At 46.9% G+C, this 18,112-nt stretch overlaps 2 protein-coding genes across 2 annotated transcripts in view; one reads left to right on the top strand and one right to left on the bottom strand.

Annotated features, from left to right (window-relative positions):
• Positions 1-35: 35 nt before the first annotated feature.
• Positions 36-3,852, top strand: gnptg (N-acetylglucosamine-1-phosphate transferase subunit gamma). Its single transcript, XM_018735001.1, has 11 exons — positions 36-166; positions 540-594; positions 1,010-1,077; positions 1,308-1,362; positions 1,578-1,661; positions 1,762-1,855; positions 2,012-2,126; positions 2,382-2,464; positions 2,573-2,698; positions 2,811-2,892; positions 3,075-3,852. Exons 1-11 carry the CDS (start codon positions 97-99, stop codon positions 3,170-3,172), a joined length of 930 nt encoding a protein of 309 aa, XP_018590517.1. The 5' UTR covers positions 36-96; the 3' UTR covers positions 3,173-3,852.
• Positions 3,853-9,973: 6,121 nt separating this feature from the next.
• The window catches only part of chlsn (cholesin), a 71,950-nt gene continuing 63,811 nt past the window's right edge, over positions 9,974-18,112 (bottom strand). The window contains exons 5-6 of the mRNA XM_018734955.2: positions 12,720-12,801; positions 9,974-10,767 (exon numbers count right to left, since the gene is read on the bottom strand). Of these exons, the coding sequence (XP_018590471.1) occupies positions 10,585-10,767; positions 12,720-12,801 (265 nt within the window). The 3' untranslated portion in view covers positions 9,974-10,584. The remainder of the gene's footprint in view (positions 10,768-12,719; positions 12,802-18,112) is intronic.

The following is an 18,112-nucleotide window of genomic DNA, read 5'->3' as shown; positions in this document are numbered from 1 at the left end:
GACGTCACGACGCTACGCACAGCAACTTCCGGCAAGTACTTCCTGTTTTTCTTGCGACGCGTGAAACGGGTTAACGTGTCTCCCTTAAATACGAGTATGATGTACAATATTGGGTCAAGAGTATCTATGTCGGTCGTTATAGCGCTCGCTGTTTTTACTCTACACTGTAAGTATTTAAACAGTTTTGTACTAATTTCAGATAAGCCCGTGTCGCGCTCGTCACTGTTAGTTTCGCACGATAATAATTTCTCGGTGTGACGACACCCCCGGCGTCTCGTGGAACTTCAAGATCATGATCATGATCATGATCATCGCACGTGCACTTCAGTCCCGTTGAGCAGGGTATTTTACCCTGAATTGCTCCAGTGTAAGCCGTACAAATCGTGGCTGGGTGCAGCAGCTCGGTGTTAAAAAAAGAGCTTCCGCTGTATTATACTAGTAGAAATAAAAGTAACATGATGATGATGATGACGTAATTAAATGTGCTTGACGTTTCTGTTGGTCAGTTTAAATTTGCTGATTCTTTCATTTGTATTTAGGGACAGTTTCATGTGCTGGGAAGATGAAGATCGTGGAGGAACCGAACACATTTGGGTATGTGAGGACAATGTAAAAGCAAACATTTAAAATGACATTAAATTAATTCAGTAACATTTAGTCGTGGAAACATCTTCATCGTCCCTCACGGGAGACCCTTCTTTGCAGCGTAAGCTGACTGTCAGCCCTCGTTTCGGTGCAACAGCTTTCACTTTACGTGTCTGTCCTTGTCACCGTCCTTGATAGCGTTGCAAAAGTTAGGATGCTGCCGAAAGGCCGCTGTATAGACGGTCCACTTTGTTTGTCACACAGCAGCACTTTCGCTTCGTGGCACAGCGGCTTCTCCGCGTGACCCCGCGGGCGTCGTTTCCGTCGAACAAAGAGCTCCGTGTGACCGTGTCGGGCGAAGGATCGAAGGCGTTGGCGTGTGGTGACGTACAGTAGTGTGTACTGCAGTCCTCTCTCCCCGCAGGCTCAACAATCCCCTTCTAACCGGGAGCAACAGGCTTCAGGCCAAAGTGCCTCCATCGCCGGTGTCGGGTAAACGTTCCCTCCGCTGCCCTTCCGCAGACGTTTCGGTGTTTTTCACTGCATCGCGGTTCATTTCTGCTGTGAATGTTTGTTTGTTTCTCGCTGCCGGCTGCACTTGGCGCCTGCGGATGTTTAAAATGCGATCACAGCACAGTCTCTTATCAGTTGGCACCGTTGCTTAAAATCAGCTTTTTAATGCGCAATAAACTGGTTGATTTGTGTGCTCTGCTCTGTTGAAGGACCCCCCCATCTACACAGACTGGCCGGGAAATGTTTCAGCTACATTGAATCAACGTAAGTATGGCACCGCCGCATGACGCACGATGGCTCGTGTCAAGGTGGACGGTTGAAGTTCCGCTGACGCGAATCATTGCGGTACAAAATATTAATTTGTGGCCTGAATAAAAATCCTTCTGTAGTTGGTATTAGAGAATTCTGTTCAGACGTCTATCATACTTTGTTAAAGAATCCAAGTACGGGTAGCTGCTGCTGTTTTGCTTGCGATGCAGGTACAAGTACGAGTTCTGCCCATTCCACAACATAACCCAACATGAGCAGTCGTTTCGGTGGAACGCTTACAGTGGAATACTGGGGTGAGTGTTGCCGCTCCTCTGAACCTCTTCCAAATAGCCGGGTGATTGTTTTTTTTCACTCACAAACAACTGTATTCCCACTGTTGCGTCCTCCTCTTAGAATCTGGCAGGAGTGGGAGATCACAAACAACACCTTCCTAGCCATGTGGTTGAGGGAAGGAGACTCCTGTGGAACTAAAAACAGGCAAACCAAGGTCCAAAGGCCCGCCGCTCGAACGCTGGCTCTGGCACTTGGCACGGCCGCGTGGAGCATCCAGGAGCGGAAGTGACTTGTCGCCGACGTGGATTCTATGTTGTGTTGTGTGTGACATTTCAAATGAGAAGGTTTGTGTGTGTGCTCTGCCTCCCAGGTGCTCCTGTCGTGTGGTAACAGCAGTAAGTTGGCACATGTGTCTGAGCCCAGCACCTGTATGTACTTGCTGAGATTTGAGACGCCGCTGGTGTGCCACCCTCATTCGCTTCTGGGTAAGACTTCATGGCTAATTAAGTATTATCTTTTTAACATGTAAAAAAAAGTGGTTACGCTGTTGATGCTGAACAAGCATTATGCTAGGGGAAAGAAGTTGTACCGCACAAGCTAGGTAGTGGCTTTAGTTTAGCAGAATTAATTAAATCCAAGCTCTCCAACATCCCTTGTATGATTCTAGCTGTTTTCGGTGAGAAGAAACGGAAGATGTTCCTTGGTTTCTGACAGGAGGTGTGTCTTTGTGTTTGTCTAAGTGTACCCGACGCTCAGCGACAAGCTGCAGAAGCAGTGGGACGAAGCGGAACAGGCTCTGTACGAGGAGCTCATCACGGAGCAGGTGAGAGAGCGGGGAGCTCAGGCCCGACAAGGGCTCTCCTCGCTCATCCTCTTCAGCTGCGTCAGAGCCAGTGGGTTTGCGTTCGCTCATGTCCGTTCACATTTGAAGGGATATAACAGCATGCTGAAGGACATCTTTGAAGAGGCTGGCTTCTTAAAGACCCAAAAGGTGAACGATAATCAGCAATCGAAAACAACCACAAAAAATTTTGAGTCCCTCGAGCAATGCACTGAGGTAAGCGTACACGGTTAGTGAGAGCATTTGTGTAAAAACAGCCCTTGGTAGCTGAAGTGCTCATTGTGAGGTAGTCTTCACACCTTTGTTGATAATAAGTGTTTATGGGAAGGATTTTCAGAAACTGAGTGAGGACGTTGACAGATTGAAGGCGCTGCTGACTCAGCACAACATCCCTCACGAGAAAGAGACAGGTGAGACAAGTGTGAGCACAGGGCCTCAACACCTTGCAGGAGAACACGCTGTTGGTGTCTGACATCGACCAGGGCTGCAAAAACAGCCTTGATACAGTGTTCACTGTGAGCTCTACCATGTTCTTTAGAGCGCAGCTTTGGTGTTTTTCACGTAACCTCTCTTCGCAACAACCCTCAAACAGCGGAAAGGTCGCAGAGCCCCCCAAGCGCCATCACGACAGAAACCTCCCGGGACCAGCGTCTGCGTGGGGACGCAGGTCTGCTCGCTGATGTGCAGTGAAATGTCACGGGAAACATTACAACGCACAAGTTCTCCTCGGACTTCCGCTGAAGGCTTGAGGGAAACGTTTTACGGATTCCCGTGATCCCTACCGGAAAGGTCTCGCCATTGCGGAAGGGTGACGTTAAAAGAGCATTCAAAAATAAGATGCGTTTTCATGGCTGGAAGGGAAGATCTGTGGCGTGGAAGAAACGTCTCCTTCAGTTTTCCCTGAGATGGGAAGGACCAGAAGAGGAATCACTATATGTTGAGACCAACTACTATTAACACTTGAAGAATTTCCCTTTTTCTTTTTCTCCATTTCCCTTGATGTTTGGCAAAGTGACCTGCACTTTTTGGAATTTGCTCTGTAAATAGGAACCTTGTCCCACTTGCTGTATGAAATATGAAAGGTGTCAAGCAGTATTTCTGCTTCAAACTAGACGGACAAATGAACTTGATCTGCTTTACAGAGCCAGGTTATCGAGCAGAAGTCTGATTTGTGCATTTCTTTGTTCTCTCCGTTTGCCATTGGTGATAAAATAAAAGGCAGAAATAATCTATCGATTGCTGCTGGACAGAAAAAGCCATGGTCTGTTACAACTTTGTGTGCTGTAGTTTCATGTAGTTATTAGTCATTCCTTCACTGTGTAACCGGTACATTTCAACACGGGGAAATAAATACAATGTGACTCATTTGCTATTTACGTAAAATCTGCATGTCGTCAGTTTTGTCCTCAATCATGCTTCTCGAAAGCTTTCTTTGTATTGCTCTCGTTGTGCAACCCTTGTTAATGTACATTTTTTTTTCAACGCAACTTGTAAACTTTGAGGAGTGGCAGTAATGTTTGGAAGTGGAAAAAAATGTCAGCCTTACGGAATTTAGTTAAAAATGAAGGCGGAACGAGAAGCTGCGAGAGCCCGACGGCGTGGCGCTCGGGTGTCCGTGTGCTGCGTCACCACTGTGCGTCCCCACAGAACGGAGTAAGACGGGAGCTCCCGCCACATTCATCTTTACGCTCGGCACCTACGCCGTCATCGAAACTGTGGTCAAGTTCAAGTGCGGAAATATCCGTGCGGGCGTCGCCGAATTCCCCCCGAGCGTCTAATAAGGGAAGGGGTCACAGGGTTTAAAAAAAAATGACACTTGCACAACAACACTGGATAAAGAGCGGGTGTGTCGCTGTGCAGTTTGAGAAATGTACAAAGGTCATGCGTGCAGTTTTCTTAATTTCTTCAAATGAGCGTTACATGTTAAGTTCCTCCACGCAAACACGGAGAGAATTTGCAAAGTCTACAGAGACTGGATGTGGGTTCGGTTCCCACTCAATCACACAGCTCAGGTGCTGTGAGACAAATGCAAATTATTCACATATATTCCACACTCGATTGCAGGTTCCTGTCAGAGGACACATACTGTATGTACTATAAACCGACTATTTTACCGACACCGAAGAGCTCATTCTATCATTATTCAACCTCTTATTCGCTCTATGAGCAAGGAGACAGGAGTCCGGGTGTCCTCTCACCACCGCAAGGGATTCCCCGACAGCTGGGGAGGATCTTCCGGATTTTACAGATTTGTTTTTCTGTTCTTTTTGCCGGTGGGATTTCTTTATAAGTTTAATTTTGATTTGCACCTTCCTGCACAGTGACACATCTCCAGCAATTTAAAAAAAAAAAAAGCCAGAGTGTCCAACGGAAACACTTTGCCCTCACCTTAAAAGCTGTGTCCGGCGCATTGTCTTCCCAGCTGTGCTCGCAAACACCTGGAGCTGAAACTCGGGAGATGGACACGATCACCAGCATGGACGATTCACAGAGGATGTCCTTCTCCCGGACCCCTGCAAGCAGCGACTCCCACCCGAGGCTGGTCCATCTGGTGAAGTTGGATATGTCAGTCAACAGTCAAAGGACAACCGGCTCTACCGTCCCCCGTCAGCACCTCTGGCTGAGGGTTCCAGGCGGCAGAAAACCACCTGACAGTTCTTAACATTTACATTTATTCATTTAGCAGATGCTTTTCTCCAAAGCGACGTACATCTCGTAGAAAATACACTGTGTGGATTACATTAATTTACATAATTACATAATGTACATTACATTAGCAGAAAAGAGGCATAGTTGCAGATGTGTGATTCTTAACTACAGTTAGTTTCTTTCCACCATATGAACCAACGTTCATCACACGAGTAGCTGCATAAAACTATCTTTGAGGCTCAGGTTCTCCCTACCCTCTTGATCCCTTGCCCGTTTCCATGAGAAGGTCCCCCCGATCTTCTCCCCTCGCTAACCCTTCCCGGACGTGCCCATTTCTACCGCCACCTTCCCCTACGGCGTTCGAATGTGCTCCTTTCTTCTCCCGTCCCTAAACGAGAGCTGTGGACGAGCGTGGGGAAATCGCAGCGGCAGCAGCGCAAAGGACGCATTAGGTGGGATCGCGCAGACGGCCGGACTCAGCCTCGCTCTTCCTGCCGCAAAAAGTGCGGCAGAGATGTACCAGGTGACGGTACAGCTCCGAGGCTTCGCGTTCCTCGCTCTGCTGAACACTCGGGGATTTAGAAGCGCACAGGACAGGTGGAACGACCGTTACGTCCTGTACGCTTCTAAATCCCAGGAATGTTCACACATCCTGTATGCTTCTAAACTTAGGACCAGAGCCCAGGGGTAACTGCGCATTTCTGAGTGGGTAAACACAGGTCACGTTCGCTACACCGCAGGCAGAACTCGACCGCTCAGCGTCACTGGAGTCTAGACTGGCTGGGCTCTCTTTCGGAGGAGGGAGGGACGCATGGAGACGAGCAACAGGGCGAAACCCTCCCCTGCGCCCGCGGTGGCTTATTAAAATTAATGAGGTGTCCATAAACCTCCGGCGAGTCTATTATGTGCCTATTTTCGCGCTACTGCAGATAAATTGTACAGAGTTGAGCCGAGACTCGAACACGGGAGAGGGTTACCTGGTTATTGTTCCCGTGAGGATGAAAGATGTATGTTTTCGGGCAGTTGGGGGTCATTCCGTGGTGGGGGACTTTCGGGCGCTGCGATCGGGGGTGAAGCCAACCTGTGGTTTGCGGAGCATCCTGAATGAAAACGTGACTTTGTGGCTCGTTGTCCCCAAATGTGCCGCAGCTCAGTGCTCCGGTCACGGTCCCTTTTGAACAAAATGGAACGGACTGCTTTGGGTTTTCGCTTCGGTCTCGCTGGGCATCGCACCCTCATGGCCTTGGAGGCAGTGCTCATAAGCAGTATCCGTTTCGCTTGGTCTCCAGAGAGATCCCTGCAGACTGCGGCATCTCCTTCGTGTCCCACAGCCTGGTCAAACTCGGCAAATTACTGGACATTAAATCTGTTGGAATGAGTGCGGTTAAGCTGCAAACAGATGGTTTGGCAGAGCGGTTTAATAAACCTCCGCGCAACAGAATTTTTAAGTTCGGGACTGTAGGATACATTGCTGGGCTCCCCGTTTTTGGCGATATGTGAGGCTCCCTAGGGCTTTTCCCCTGGAACAAACCAAGTTCAGGACACAATGTGAATTAATTATTAGTCGTGTTCACACAATAGAAAAGCCAACTTGTGGCATTTTGACTCCAGGTTCTTGTACCCCGTTAACATTTATTCATTTAGCGGACACTTTGCTCCAGAGTAACTTACTATTATTCACCCATTTTTACAGATGGGTAATTTTACTCAAGCAATTTAAGGCAAATACGTCACTCAAGGGTACTACAGCTGGAGGGGAGACTCAAACCTGTGACCTTCAGGTCCAAAGGCAGCAGCTCAAACCACTACGCTACCACTTGGGTTACCATACCTCCAGATCCAAAGTTCTTACCCGGTGGCACAAACCCTTCAAGGTGGCACCAAGAGTAGCGGACGGAGACCACGAGGTCGTTCACACGGACGGGGTCATTCGCATCGGTGTAAAGAGCAGGATGGGGAAGGTGCTATCGGGAGCTGAGCTACGGGGATCCACTCTGGTTGTTGTGAAGCACACACATGTGGAAAAACCCTACTGTGAAAATGCTGATGTGTTCGAGCCCTGTCCTGGGCACGCGGAACGCTGCTTTTTCGAAATGTAGGCGACGTGCGTCACACGCCCCATGCGTTACCCTCACGTGTTCTTCTTCGACGAGGAAGAGAAAGCGCACCGCGGTCACGAGCAGCGGCACTCACCTCCTACTAGGGTGACGGAAGTGTCCGGAAGTGTGCGGGACTGTTCCCAACACAAGTGTGTGACTCTGCCTGCCGGTCGCCTACTGGTAATAATTACGCCGAAGGTAGGCTGGGGCGCTGTGATTACAGAGCTATAAAACACTAAACACTCCCAGACGTGTGTTAAAATTGAGATGGGGAGACCAACCGTGGTCTGGATTTAATGTTCTGCTTTATCAAATTTGGAGGGTGCGCTGCTCACGGGGCCTAACGCATCTAAGAAGCGATGCACGCTGTGTAAAACAATAACCTCGATTACACGTCAGCGTATCCTGTAAACAGAGCTCACCTGTCGCGCGAGCGACGCCCGAGCCCTGGCAGCACGGCCCTCCCACAGCGTTCGACGCGCACCCGGACGAGAGCAGGACGGTCTCGTGACAATTCCGTTATTCTCTCCGCCGGGGGCTGCGGGCCCGCCCCGGCGCCCGCGTGCGAGGCAAAGCTCGAACGGACTCTTCTGCTATTTCTTGTTGCATAAAAGCTTCTACAGAGAGAGACGCAATGTGCTGACTCGGCTCGGTAATGCGGTGGGGGGGGGCGGCGTGTGGAGGGCCGTGGCTGGAGGGGCCTCATTGTTTCCACGCAGCTGCGAGCACATAGGGCCTAATTGGCTGCAGTCACACAAGCTCTCACATGCCGTACGTGGACCGACGCCATTTGGACCGCTCCGATACGAATACCTTCAACAGAGAGACATCTAAGATGAATTAAGGAGGATAAATTACCCCCGCTGCAGATACCGCGTGAGAATGACAGCCATCTCAGACATACACTTTGCCTTCTTTCCAGAAGAAATAAACCTGCACGCACTATTCTGCATTTCATGGCTTCACTCCCACATGCAAAACCCACACTTCGTACAAGATCTGCTGCTCTCCGCACGTCTTTCTCCGCATAACCGAAAATCGGCACTTACACATTTGCATGTATGTATTAGCAGACGCTTTCCTCCAAAGCGACGTACAGCTCATAGAAAATACAATGTGTTCATTACATTAGAAGGAAGAGAAAATTAGATGCAGACGTGTGATTCTTAAGTGCAGTTTGTTTCTTTCCACCATATGAACCAACGTCCATCACACGAGAAGCTGCATAAAACTTTATCACAATATCCACGATTCCTGATCACCTTCCTAGTATTTTTTTTTGGAGATACATATAAACATTTACGTTACATTACAGGAGTAGCTGTGTAAAGGTTTATCTGGGCATCATTTTAAAGTTATGTTGCATGAACGTTTACACCTTATATGAACTTAAGAGATGATGGGCAAAGTCAGTCTGATAAAAGTGAGTCTTAAGACCCCTTTTAAATGTGGACAAAGAAACAGCAGTTAATATAAATATAAAACATAAATAAATATAAAACATCTAATATAAACAATATGGCTGAGATCAATGGGCCACCTATATGTTGAAATAAATCTCGAGCCATTTATATGTGCACACGTGCTGAGACAGAGAACAAAAACACAACTTGCTGCAGTCCAGCAGAGTAAAATCAAGCCCGAAGGCATCGGCACTAAGAATTCTTCTAACCCTTACTCACTTGTGCGTTTTCTTTCGTTACAAACCGAACGAAGATCTGAGAGGGAAGACGTCAGACCCCTGTTAAACAAAGCCAAACCTCACCAAAGCACTTTAAACCGAAAGCACACATATCCCAGAAAGTCATGTGATCCTCTTGCGTCGCCATTCCATCAGAACCCTCCTTTCCCAGTAGACAATGTGGTGCATGGCGGGGGGGGGGGGGGGGGGGTGGGGATGTCGCTGTCTCCGAAACAAAGACGCTGGGTACCTACATGTACAGTCACAGCCCACCCCAGAACAGAGTGAAAACAAAGAGCTTACAGTGTAAAAGAGGACAAAATAACTTTAAGGGCTAACGTATTTTATGAAGAAAGGGAAAGGGATGTTTGGCCAAATGGAGATACACTACAGCGTTTTGCCGCTCTTCTCGCGGATCGTCCTCCGAAAAGGACATAATGGGTTAAACTGCGGAGTCGTGTCGTCCAGCGGCATTTCACAGGCATTGTGCACATTTTCATTAAACACCCCGCAGGAAAAAACAACATGAACCCACTGAATAGACTGGAACAGGAGCAGTTAACACTCCAGTACTTTCCGTAAGAAGAGAGGGCACACGGTTGAAAGGAGCCCATTGTCCCCACCTTCAGCTCCACTAATACCGCTAATCCCTGACTTGGGACGTAACACGGGATTACACACCAACTCCTTCGGCACCTTACGCTGCCCTCAGGTGCCACTTCACAGCGGTCCAGCTCAGGCCCAGCACATTCCATGAAATGTTTGCCCACATTTCTGGAGCTAAATAACAACGGAAAGAAAAGGAAGGACACAGAAAGCGATAGATTCATGTGCTCACCTTCGGCCGCCCGCCACGATGGGGAGTCAAGTCAAGGACAGTTTACAGTTATTGCCAAACTTATTGCTAGAAAACCGCATATGATTTTGATTTTAATTTTGGTCAATTATACTGAGATGGGAAGTGTATGTCAAAATATGAATTCCCATCAACCCTGCGGAGAAGAGTTCCAAACACTAAAAAAAAAAAAAAAAACCAAACAAAAACAAAACAAGGGGGAGGGGAAAAAACATTTAAAAAGTTTATTTTTCTTCTGAACACATTATTGTCCCCCTAATTACAGGGCTTAGGCAACATGCCTGTAAAAAAAGAGTAGTCCTCAAACCCTGGCCCAGGAGAACTGACGAAGAGCAGAGCTGCTTCATTACAGTTGCGCCGTTTGATTTCCGTCGTGTATTAGTTGCTTTAAATTTCCATCACGCACAGCGAAACAGCAAATTGGGTTCATTTCTGGTTGTTGTCCTTAAAAAATAAGAGTCTATCTGTGCAGCACAAACCACTAACTGTGTATAATTATATATATAGCATTTTAATTTGCGTGATATAATTTAAAAAAATGTTACACTGGCATAAAATTCTTGTTAAGGAATAGGATTACCACTGCCAAATGGAGGGGGGGGTGGCAGTCTGAGTCAGTCATTCCCTGCTCCTCTGCCATCAAGTAAAAACATCTGCACAGGACTTACAGGGCACACTTAGCTACGCAGTGGCAGTACAGGAATGCTCAGGGCAGCCCTGATGAGCTCAGGAAAGTCACACGGAGGCTGCTGTCATGGCTCTACCGACAGCAGAAGACACAGCGTGCTGCAGATGGCGGAGGGGGGGCCCTTCCGTGTCAGAAGAGCAATTGGATGACCTGTCGAGCCCTTTCTGCCCTCCGCTGAGACTCCACCTCCTCGGTGCCTTGCTCCTCCAGCTCTTGCACCATCGTCTCAGCTTTCTTCACAGTAGTGTCCCGTGCCGCCCCTTGCAGCCCCTCCATGTAGGACAGCAGCACGGAGAAGTTCTGGTCAGAGATCTGCGAGAGGAGGTGAAGCGGTTTGGGCGAAAGGGTCAGGACAGCACGAACTGGGCACACAACAAACACCTGTGCTTTCTCACAGCAGGATCTTCCATGCAAAATAAATCATCTCTATTTGACACTTTCAGGAGTTCCCCAGAGGGGCGTGGTGGGCTTGGCCGGGTCCTGCTCTCTGGTGGGTCCGGGTCCGGGGTTCGAGTCCCACTTGGGGTGCTTTGTGACAGAGTGGCGTCCTGTTCTGGGTTCCAGCCTCGTGCCCTGTGTTGCCGGGTTAGGCTCCGGCTCAGGATGAGCAGCTTCAGCCACTGTGTGCGTGTGAGTTCCCCTAAATACACACACTCATCACAACAACTAAAATTGTCGGATTTCGCTTACGTTTATATTTATCCGTTTTGCAGATGCTCTTCTCCAAAGCGACGTACATCTCAGACAGCAAGACAGTAAGTGCATCACATCGACGGAATCTAACGTCTTCGCATGCACATCGTCAAGAGCGTCAAAGTATGAGCACAGTGAGGTGTGGCACGGGACTGTCCTTGCCATCAAACCGGTCACCTGCAAGCCCTTGCCATTTGTGCCGTCTGACCCACTGAACAACAACAACGCCTGAGGACCCAGCAGCGCCAGGCGCTGAACACTGCATCACTCTAGAACGTGCCTATAAAAACTTTAACTGCTTGCAAAACACCAACAACCAGCAGCCCACCCAGGAAAGGTGGGAAACCAGTTGGCTATGGAACCTGAGAGTTCCTAGAGTTACCTTCTACACCAGCATTTGGATTTCTTTTCCCCTCTCCTCTGGCCTCCCCCAGCCTTGTTTTTGACCATGTAGCATTGTTAACATCCCTTGCCAGCTGCCAATCCCTAATTGTTCCCCATGTCTCTGTGCTGTGTGTGTTATTTGGTATTAAGTGGTCTGAGCCAACCTTCCTGGAAGGGTGCGATGCAGAAGTAAACTGAATAAAGGAACGCCAGCACTGCTGCACAGTCCAAGTGGCTTCCGCTCAGCAGATGGCAGCTTGGCATTGATGCCAACGGTGACTTGGAGAGTGTGAGTCGCGTCTCTCATCTTGTACTGGCTCCTGGCTGACGGTGCCTTGGCAGATAGTCTTAGTAGAAATGCATCTATTCCGGACGTTCGCTGCACACTCACGTGACTTACAGAAAAAGAGATGAAAGTTTATGGGTTTTAAAAAGTCTCCGAACCCTACTTTGACTTGACCAATGATCGCCAGGCGCACCCGCTACTGTGGACAAATCTCTCGACTGCTTTTATCAGAGGCAATCAAGTTCTTCGTGAGCCTTGGCGCCTACAGAGAAACACACACACCTTCAAGGAAACCACACTAGGACTGCGTTCACCGTTGCTGTGCTTCACATGAACATAAAGCAGACTGAGCATCATATTTCCATGCCAACTGTATGGTTTCATATTAAAGGAAAATGTGTGGGCACAGTAATTTATGGTGTTGCCTACTGTAACAGTGCAAAAAGAGGCACTGTCTTGGGAGGGGGAAGGGGTTGGAGTGTACATGAGCGGAATAAAATATCAGAGGAGAACGGTTAAAAAGATGATGGACAGCTAAAGATTTGATATGCCGGCAGTCTGGATGTGTTGGTTCCCCAAATCGTTCCAGCAAGGTGCCGCACTACGTTATTATATTTTTCTCATGTGTCACATTTACCCAAAGGGACTCACACCATTTGATCCATTTATACAGCTGGGTATTTTTACAGGAGCAATTCAGGATAAGTAACTTGCTCAAGGCTCAAGCAATGATTGTGACTCGGACTGACACGCTTCAAGCTAGAAGTCTTTTTTTGCTTTATTTACTCCACCCTCTCTACTTGCCGGTATTTAGGTGCCGTCATCGCAGAGAGCGATGGAGCACACACTGCGTGCAGTGTGCCTCGTCTTGTGCCATTAAAAGAGTGTCTTTTCTTCTTACCTTCTCCAAGTCAAACATGTTCTGAAGCAGCCAAGTCTGCCTTGTCTTCTGGAACCTCCAGTCTGTGGATTTCTTAGACCAGCTGCCAAGAAAAGCACAGATGAAAGATTAGGATTCCGAAGAAGAAAAAAAAAATTCAAGCCTAGATACACCCAAAAGTCAAATGAATGAATAATGAACAAATAAATCCAAACCCAATAAACATGGTTCAGAGGCTAAGCAAACACTTCACATCCCATTCATGACACTGACAAAGTAGAATACAGAGTTGGAAAAAAAACGTATTCTTCCCTAGAATCTGAAGGAATTCCTATGTACAAATAACTTCCCTGTGGCCCAGGGTGAGGACACAAGTGCTCTTTGGGACCTAAAGAAGTGTGTCTTTGTGCTTGGCTCTGCTTGTTATTAGGCCCGCGGGCAGAGCACAGCCTGGAAACCGGGAAGACACTGTGCCAAAAGACTGCGAGCGGCACGTGACCGTGACCATGATTGTGACCAGATGACCCCAACAGTGGGCTCTGCTCCACAGAACCGCCCTAACCCAGTAGTACGCTGCCACAATCTGCTGTACTTCGGGGCCTTGGAAAAACACACAACACGTTCTGTGACTAACATGTACCAGACCCACACACTGGCACTCTGCTCTCCAGTGCTGAGATTCAAGGTAATATGTTATAGGATAGGGCGTAATGTAAAGGTGGCAGAGTGCAATTACAGTATGTACTCTGGATTGCGGACACGGGGAAAACCTCTGTATACCCTGGACGGGACTTGAAAAAACAGCACAAGCACTGGGAGCCACGAGTGTTCCCCATGTGCCAACGCGCCCTATGGTCATTGAAAAGACCTCTCCCTTCCACGTTCTGATCCCTCTATCCAGCCGAGGGTATGAAGAAGAAGAAGAAAACATGCATATGAAGGAACAATAAATAGGATTTAAAGAATTGCGATGCTACGACACCAATATGGAGAAACAATGGGAGAGATGACCTCATATTAAAGACTGTTTCTAATGAACACAAACAGATGCCCCCTGCTGCAGAGCCTCATCACCAGTGCTAACAGACATAATGCTCCCCCATGCCTGAAAGCATCCAGTTCTGAAAGCGGTCCAGCTCTAGATGCAGCAGGGAGGCGTCACATGAGTTTCAGCTCATGTGGAACACATCTGGGCGGATGAAAAAGGCTCCATCAGATGATCCGGACGCCGCGAACGTTTGCGAACGCTTGGGCTATCTCGCCGGCTGACTTAAGTGGGATCCAGTTGGTCAATTCCAGCTCCCCAAGGGAGGATTGCACCACATTGGGAAAAACAACCTTTAGTTTGGCTCTGGTTCTCAAAAACTTAGGGTAAACTTTCCGCGGTTGGAGAACGGAAACAAAAACTCGGGCTCTGAAAAACGATGTAGAATAGCAAAGTTCTTTTTGAAATATCTTATACGTGTCAAAAAAAGAATCCCTGGAGATCCCTTTGTCCTTTTTTTTGACTGATAATGACACATCAGTGAGGAAGTTGGCCTGATGATCTCTCCAGATCCGGTGTGAAATTAGGTCTCCGGCACCTCTGTTCATCACGGTGAAATGAGACCACACAACGTTTCTCCAGCCAAGCGCTACATTCGGAAGAACTGTGGTTCTGCCATCAGCTGTGCTAAATACTCACATCCTCATCTAGAACAGGTAAGGACTGTAACTATAATAACTGTGATTCCATGTAATCCAACCCATCTAGTACAGTGGTTAGAGGTGCTGCCTTTGGACCCAAAGGTTGCCGGAACAGTTAAAAGGGGTAGTTTACACACATTTCATTATTGTGCACAGATCACCAGTACTGTTGCTGACCACAGCGCACTCTCTATAGCTGTATTACAGGACTTTTCAGCATGGACTCAATCAATGCCCAAAGTCAACAAAAGTTCAAACAAATGACAAAATCCAAAGAGTTAAATACAAAAGTGTTTGCTTTACAGCTAGTTAAATTAGACCTTTGTGCCCGACGCTGATGCCGTCATTTTTATCCACCAGCGGCACACGCATCTCTAAGACCCGAACCTCGAATTGTGTGATCGTACAAGAGAAACTTTCACCCTTGACAACACTCTTTTCTCGAGGGGGGGGGGAAATAAACACTGCTGTATTGATCAGTAATGAATCAAGTGGTGATCTAATCTTGTTTGCTCTCGGGGCGGGATCTGTTCCAGTCAATTCATTCATCTTGACACACTGCTGGTCTGTTCATCATGTGAAAGAGTCTATGGGACGGAAAGACAGACGGGCGGAGAGAGACCGAAGAACAAAGAAGCAATAAAAACTGCTTGCAAGAATGTGAAAGAAAAGAGCCACAAATGGACAGGAAATGAATATGCCCCCCTCAGCTTCAGAGGATGGACAGATATTGTTTTAGCATTTCAATAAGCAAAACCACAAGTGTTGAAACAGGCGGGGTTTCTTCAGAACTACATGTGATGCTCAGCAGGCTCTCCGCATCAGGGGAAACTGCCGTGTTGTTTTAGTCACTCGAACCCTCAGGCCTGCTGCGCGAGGGCCCCCCTCCCTTCTCTCACTCACTGTACGTCCACAGTACTTGGGTGTTCTTCTGGACAAAGGCTAATGATGGGTCCCTGTCATTGAGCAAACTGCTGGAGTTTTTTCACTGAAAACACACACATATACTGTTGCAACAGAGAAAAGAAAAACGGGGGGAAGAAGTTTAACCGAATAGCACTGGATGGAAAAACACAGAATTCAAAGAATGAAGAAGTATTTCCCTTCGGGCTGCTGTACCATGAAGTACTTTTATCCTTCTACTTCTACTCTAACCCCTACTGCCATTTCTGTGCACAGAAGTAATGCAGAAGAGACAGAAACTGTACAGAAATGACACCGAGAACTGGGTTTGCCTTTTTCACCACTTCCTCCAGCACTCGAAACTCCTTCCGAAGGAGAACTGTCACAGTGCTGCTAGCAGAGCAGTGTTTAGAGCTGCTCACTTTAGACCCAAAGGCGGCTTGGGTCTAAAAAGTGCATAGAGCTGCATAAATAGTAACTGTAGGTAGATTACAATGAAATAGTTGAAATCTTAGTGTAGTTACAATTATTTACTTTGTTTCATAGAACTGAACAATTTTTACAATAACCCAAAGTGTACTACAGCTGGAACTTGAACCTGCAACCAGAGGAGCTAAAGACAGGTACTCTTACCACTACACTACACTACTAGCTTAGGCCTCTTAAGTGCTGGTCAAATTCTTCTTTTGCTTCCAACTTGAAAAGCTCAGGAGCCCACGGTAAAAACTAGGTACTACATTAGCATAATTATTTCTTTTTAACAGCAACACAACTTCTCTTTCTTGAAACACTCTTTTTGACAAGTACTAGAGATGAAATTCGAACCTCCAACTTTTGAGGCCCAAGGCAGCAGCTCGAACCACAACACTTCCAACTGCTTCTGGCTGTATGCACCTTCCAGGGGAAAAGGTATTTCATAATGTCACCACTAATGAAGCAAAGAGCTGAAACATCGAAAAAAGGAACTATTAAGCACCATAAATGCGCACATTAAAAACCAAAGTATCTGCGCCATCACCCCGAGTGAGGAGGACACCACCAGTGTGCGTACCCAAGAGCCGTACCCTCACATCACAGGGCAGAGAGCTGCGTCAAAGACCACCGTTCTGGCTTCTCTTGTGTGTTTAGTTGAAATGGTATGCAGATGGTGTTTTGCGTTTAGCAAACCTATACCCTTTAGATTTAGCACAGTTTAACCTGGAAGAAAAGCGAGAGAAACTATGAGTCACTGAGTGCAGCAAATCAGACCTCATAGATATCTGGTGTTACACTTTATATACACAAAACATGCAAGTGCTGACAGCCTGTGTGATGAATCTTCCCTTCACCTCCATTTAAACCTCGAGGTATTTATAGGCAACAGAATCTCGGCCACAAATTCCGCGAAAAAACTAGACTTACGTTTGGATTTTCGCTCTTTCCTTTCTTAATAAATGAATTTCATATGTTCCCTGGCGTGCACAGACCGAATGCTTGAATGTCTGTTTTTACTGTCTTTCTGGGTTATCTGTTTCAATACAAAGGCTTTATTCCTTTACACCTTTCCAATTCATAAACATTCACATCAGATATTCCACAATAGCACCTATAATGGGCTCTTAATACATTTACTCATCAAGCTGATGCTTTTCTCCAAAGAAACTTACAATATTTAGTTACCTACAATTATTAACTCATTTATACAACTGTGTAAGCTTCTTGCTGAATGGTAGCCATTGGTGTGATCAGAACCTGCAATCTTTGGGTCCAAAGACAGCTTGTTTTAACCACTACCCTACACCTGCGGAATAATTAAAGGCTACAGTCAGAGGAAAATAACCGAATTTCATCAAAGCTATTAAAAAAAATACTATGCAGACTTTCTGTATAGTTTGTTGTGGCTCAGGAAACTGGTTTCAGGATCAGCTGGTCCAGGGTTTAAACAGCACATGGTATTAAGAATCAGTTATTTTATTTATTTCTTAACATTTACTCATTTAGCTGCAGCGTTTCTTCAAAGTGACTTAAAACATTAGGTACTTACAGGTATTTTCCCATTTATACAGCTGGGTAAGTTTACTGGAGCAATTTCTAGAGTAAGTACCTTGCACAGGGGTACTATAACTGGAGGTGAGACTCAAACCCGTGACCTTCAGGTCCAAAGGAGCGACTAACTACTACACTACCAGCTGCCCTTATTTTTCCCCCAAAAGCTGTGTAGACCTATTCCACTACCACATACACTAAAACATAGCCTGAAATTAAAGTATGAGATAAAATGATGGGAACTGTAAATACAAATCAGAAAATATGCCAGTACCCCAGTAAAAATAGCTAACTGTATCAAAATTTAATTCACCAATAATTAACACTAAAAGACAAAGTATACTCTGGTATCCACTTCACTGCAAACAACTTCACAATTATTTGTACTAGTATGAACAATGACAAATCCAGACTAAATATGGAATTAAATGTAAACAAGCTCAACCCTGAGGTTTAACGCTGAACCCAGACGAGTGAGTTTTACTGTTTCACTCGATATATTGTTAAAACAAACTGAAGGTTAGAGCAGCATGTCTTAATACAGACCCTCTCCAACATGAGCGTACGATAACAAACACTTCAGCTTGGCGCTGCTGGCAAGCGCAGAGGTATCAGCAGGCGTGCGGCATTCTTTCCCCCAGAAGAGCCGTTATGGCCTTCGATGAAAGCGCACGCAACAGGGAGGACCTGCAGTCAAGGTGCTCTGGTTCCAATCACAGTCGAGATGTTTGTTTGCCGAGTGCCGGCGGAGGACGGAGCCCGACCGCGAGCGCAACTGGATCCAGATGACTGCTAATTGG

The sequence above is a fragment of the Scleropages formosus genome, chromosome 20 (genome assembly GCF_900964775.1).
Source record: "Scleropages formosus chromosome 20, fSclFor1.1, whole genome shotgun sequence".
In the NCBI taxonomy this organism is placed as follows: Eukaryota; Metazoa; Chordata; class Actinopteri; order Osteoglossiformes; family Osteoglossidae; genus Scleropages; species Scleropages formosus.
This window is presented reverse-complemented; position numbering and strand designations above follow the sequence as displayed.

Bases quoted from the DNA above. Each gene is read 5' to 3' on its own strand.
- gnptg (XM_018735001.1), top strand. From the start codon at position 97: ATGATGTACAATATTGGGTCAAGAGTATCTATGTCGGTCGTTATAGCG. The intron at 595-1,009 runs GTATGTGAGGAC...CTCTCCCCGCAG, and splicing joins GAGGAACCGAACACATTTGG to GCTCAACAATCCCCTTCTAA. The intron at 2,127-2,381 runs GTAAGACTTCAT...TGTTTGTCTAAG, and splicing joins CCACCCTCATTCGCTTCTGG to TGTACCCGACGCTCAGCGAC.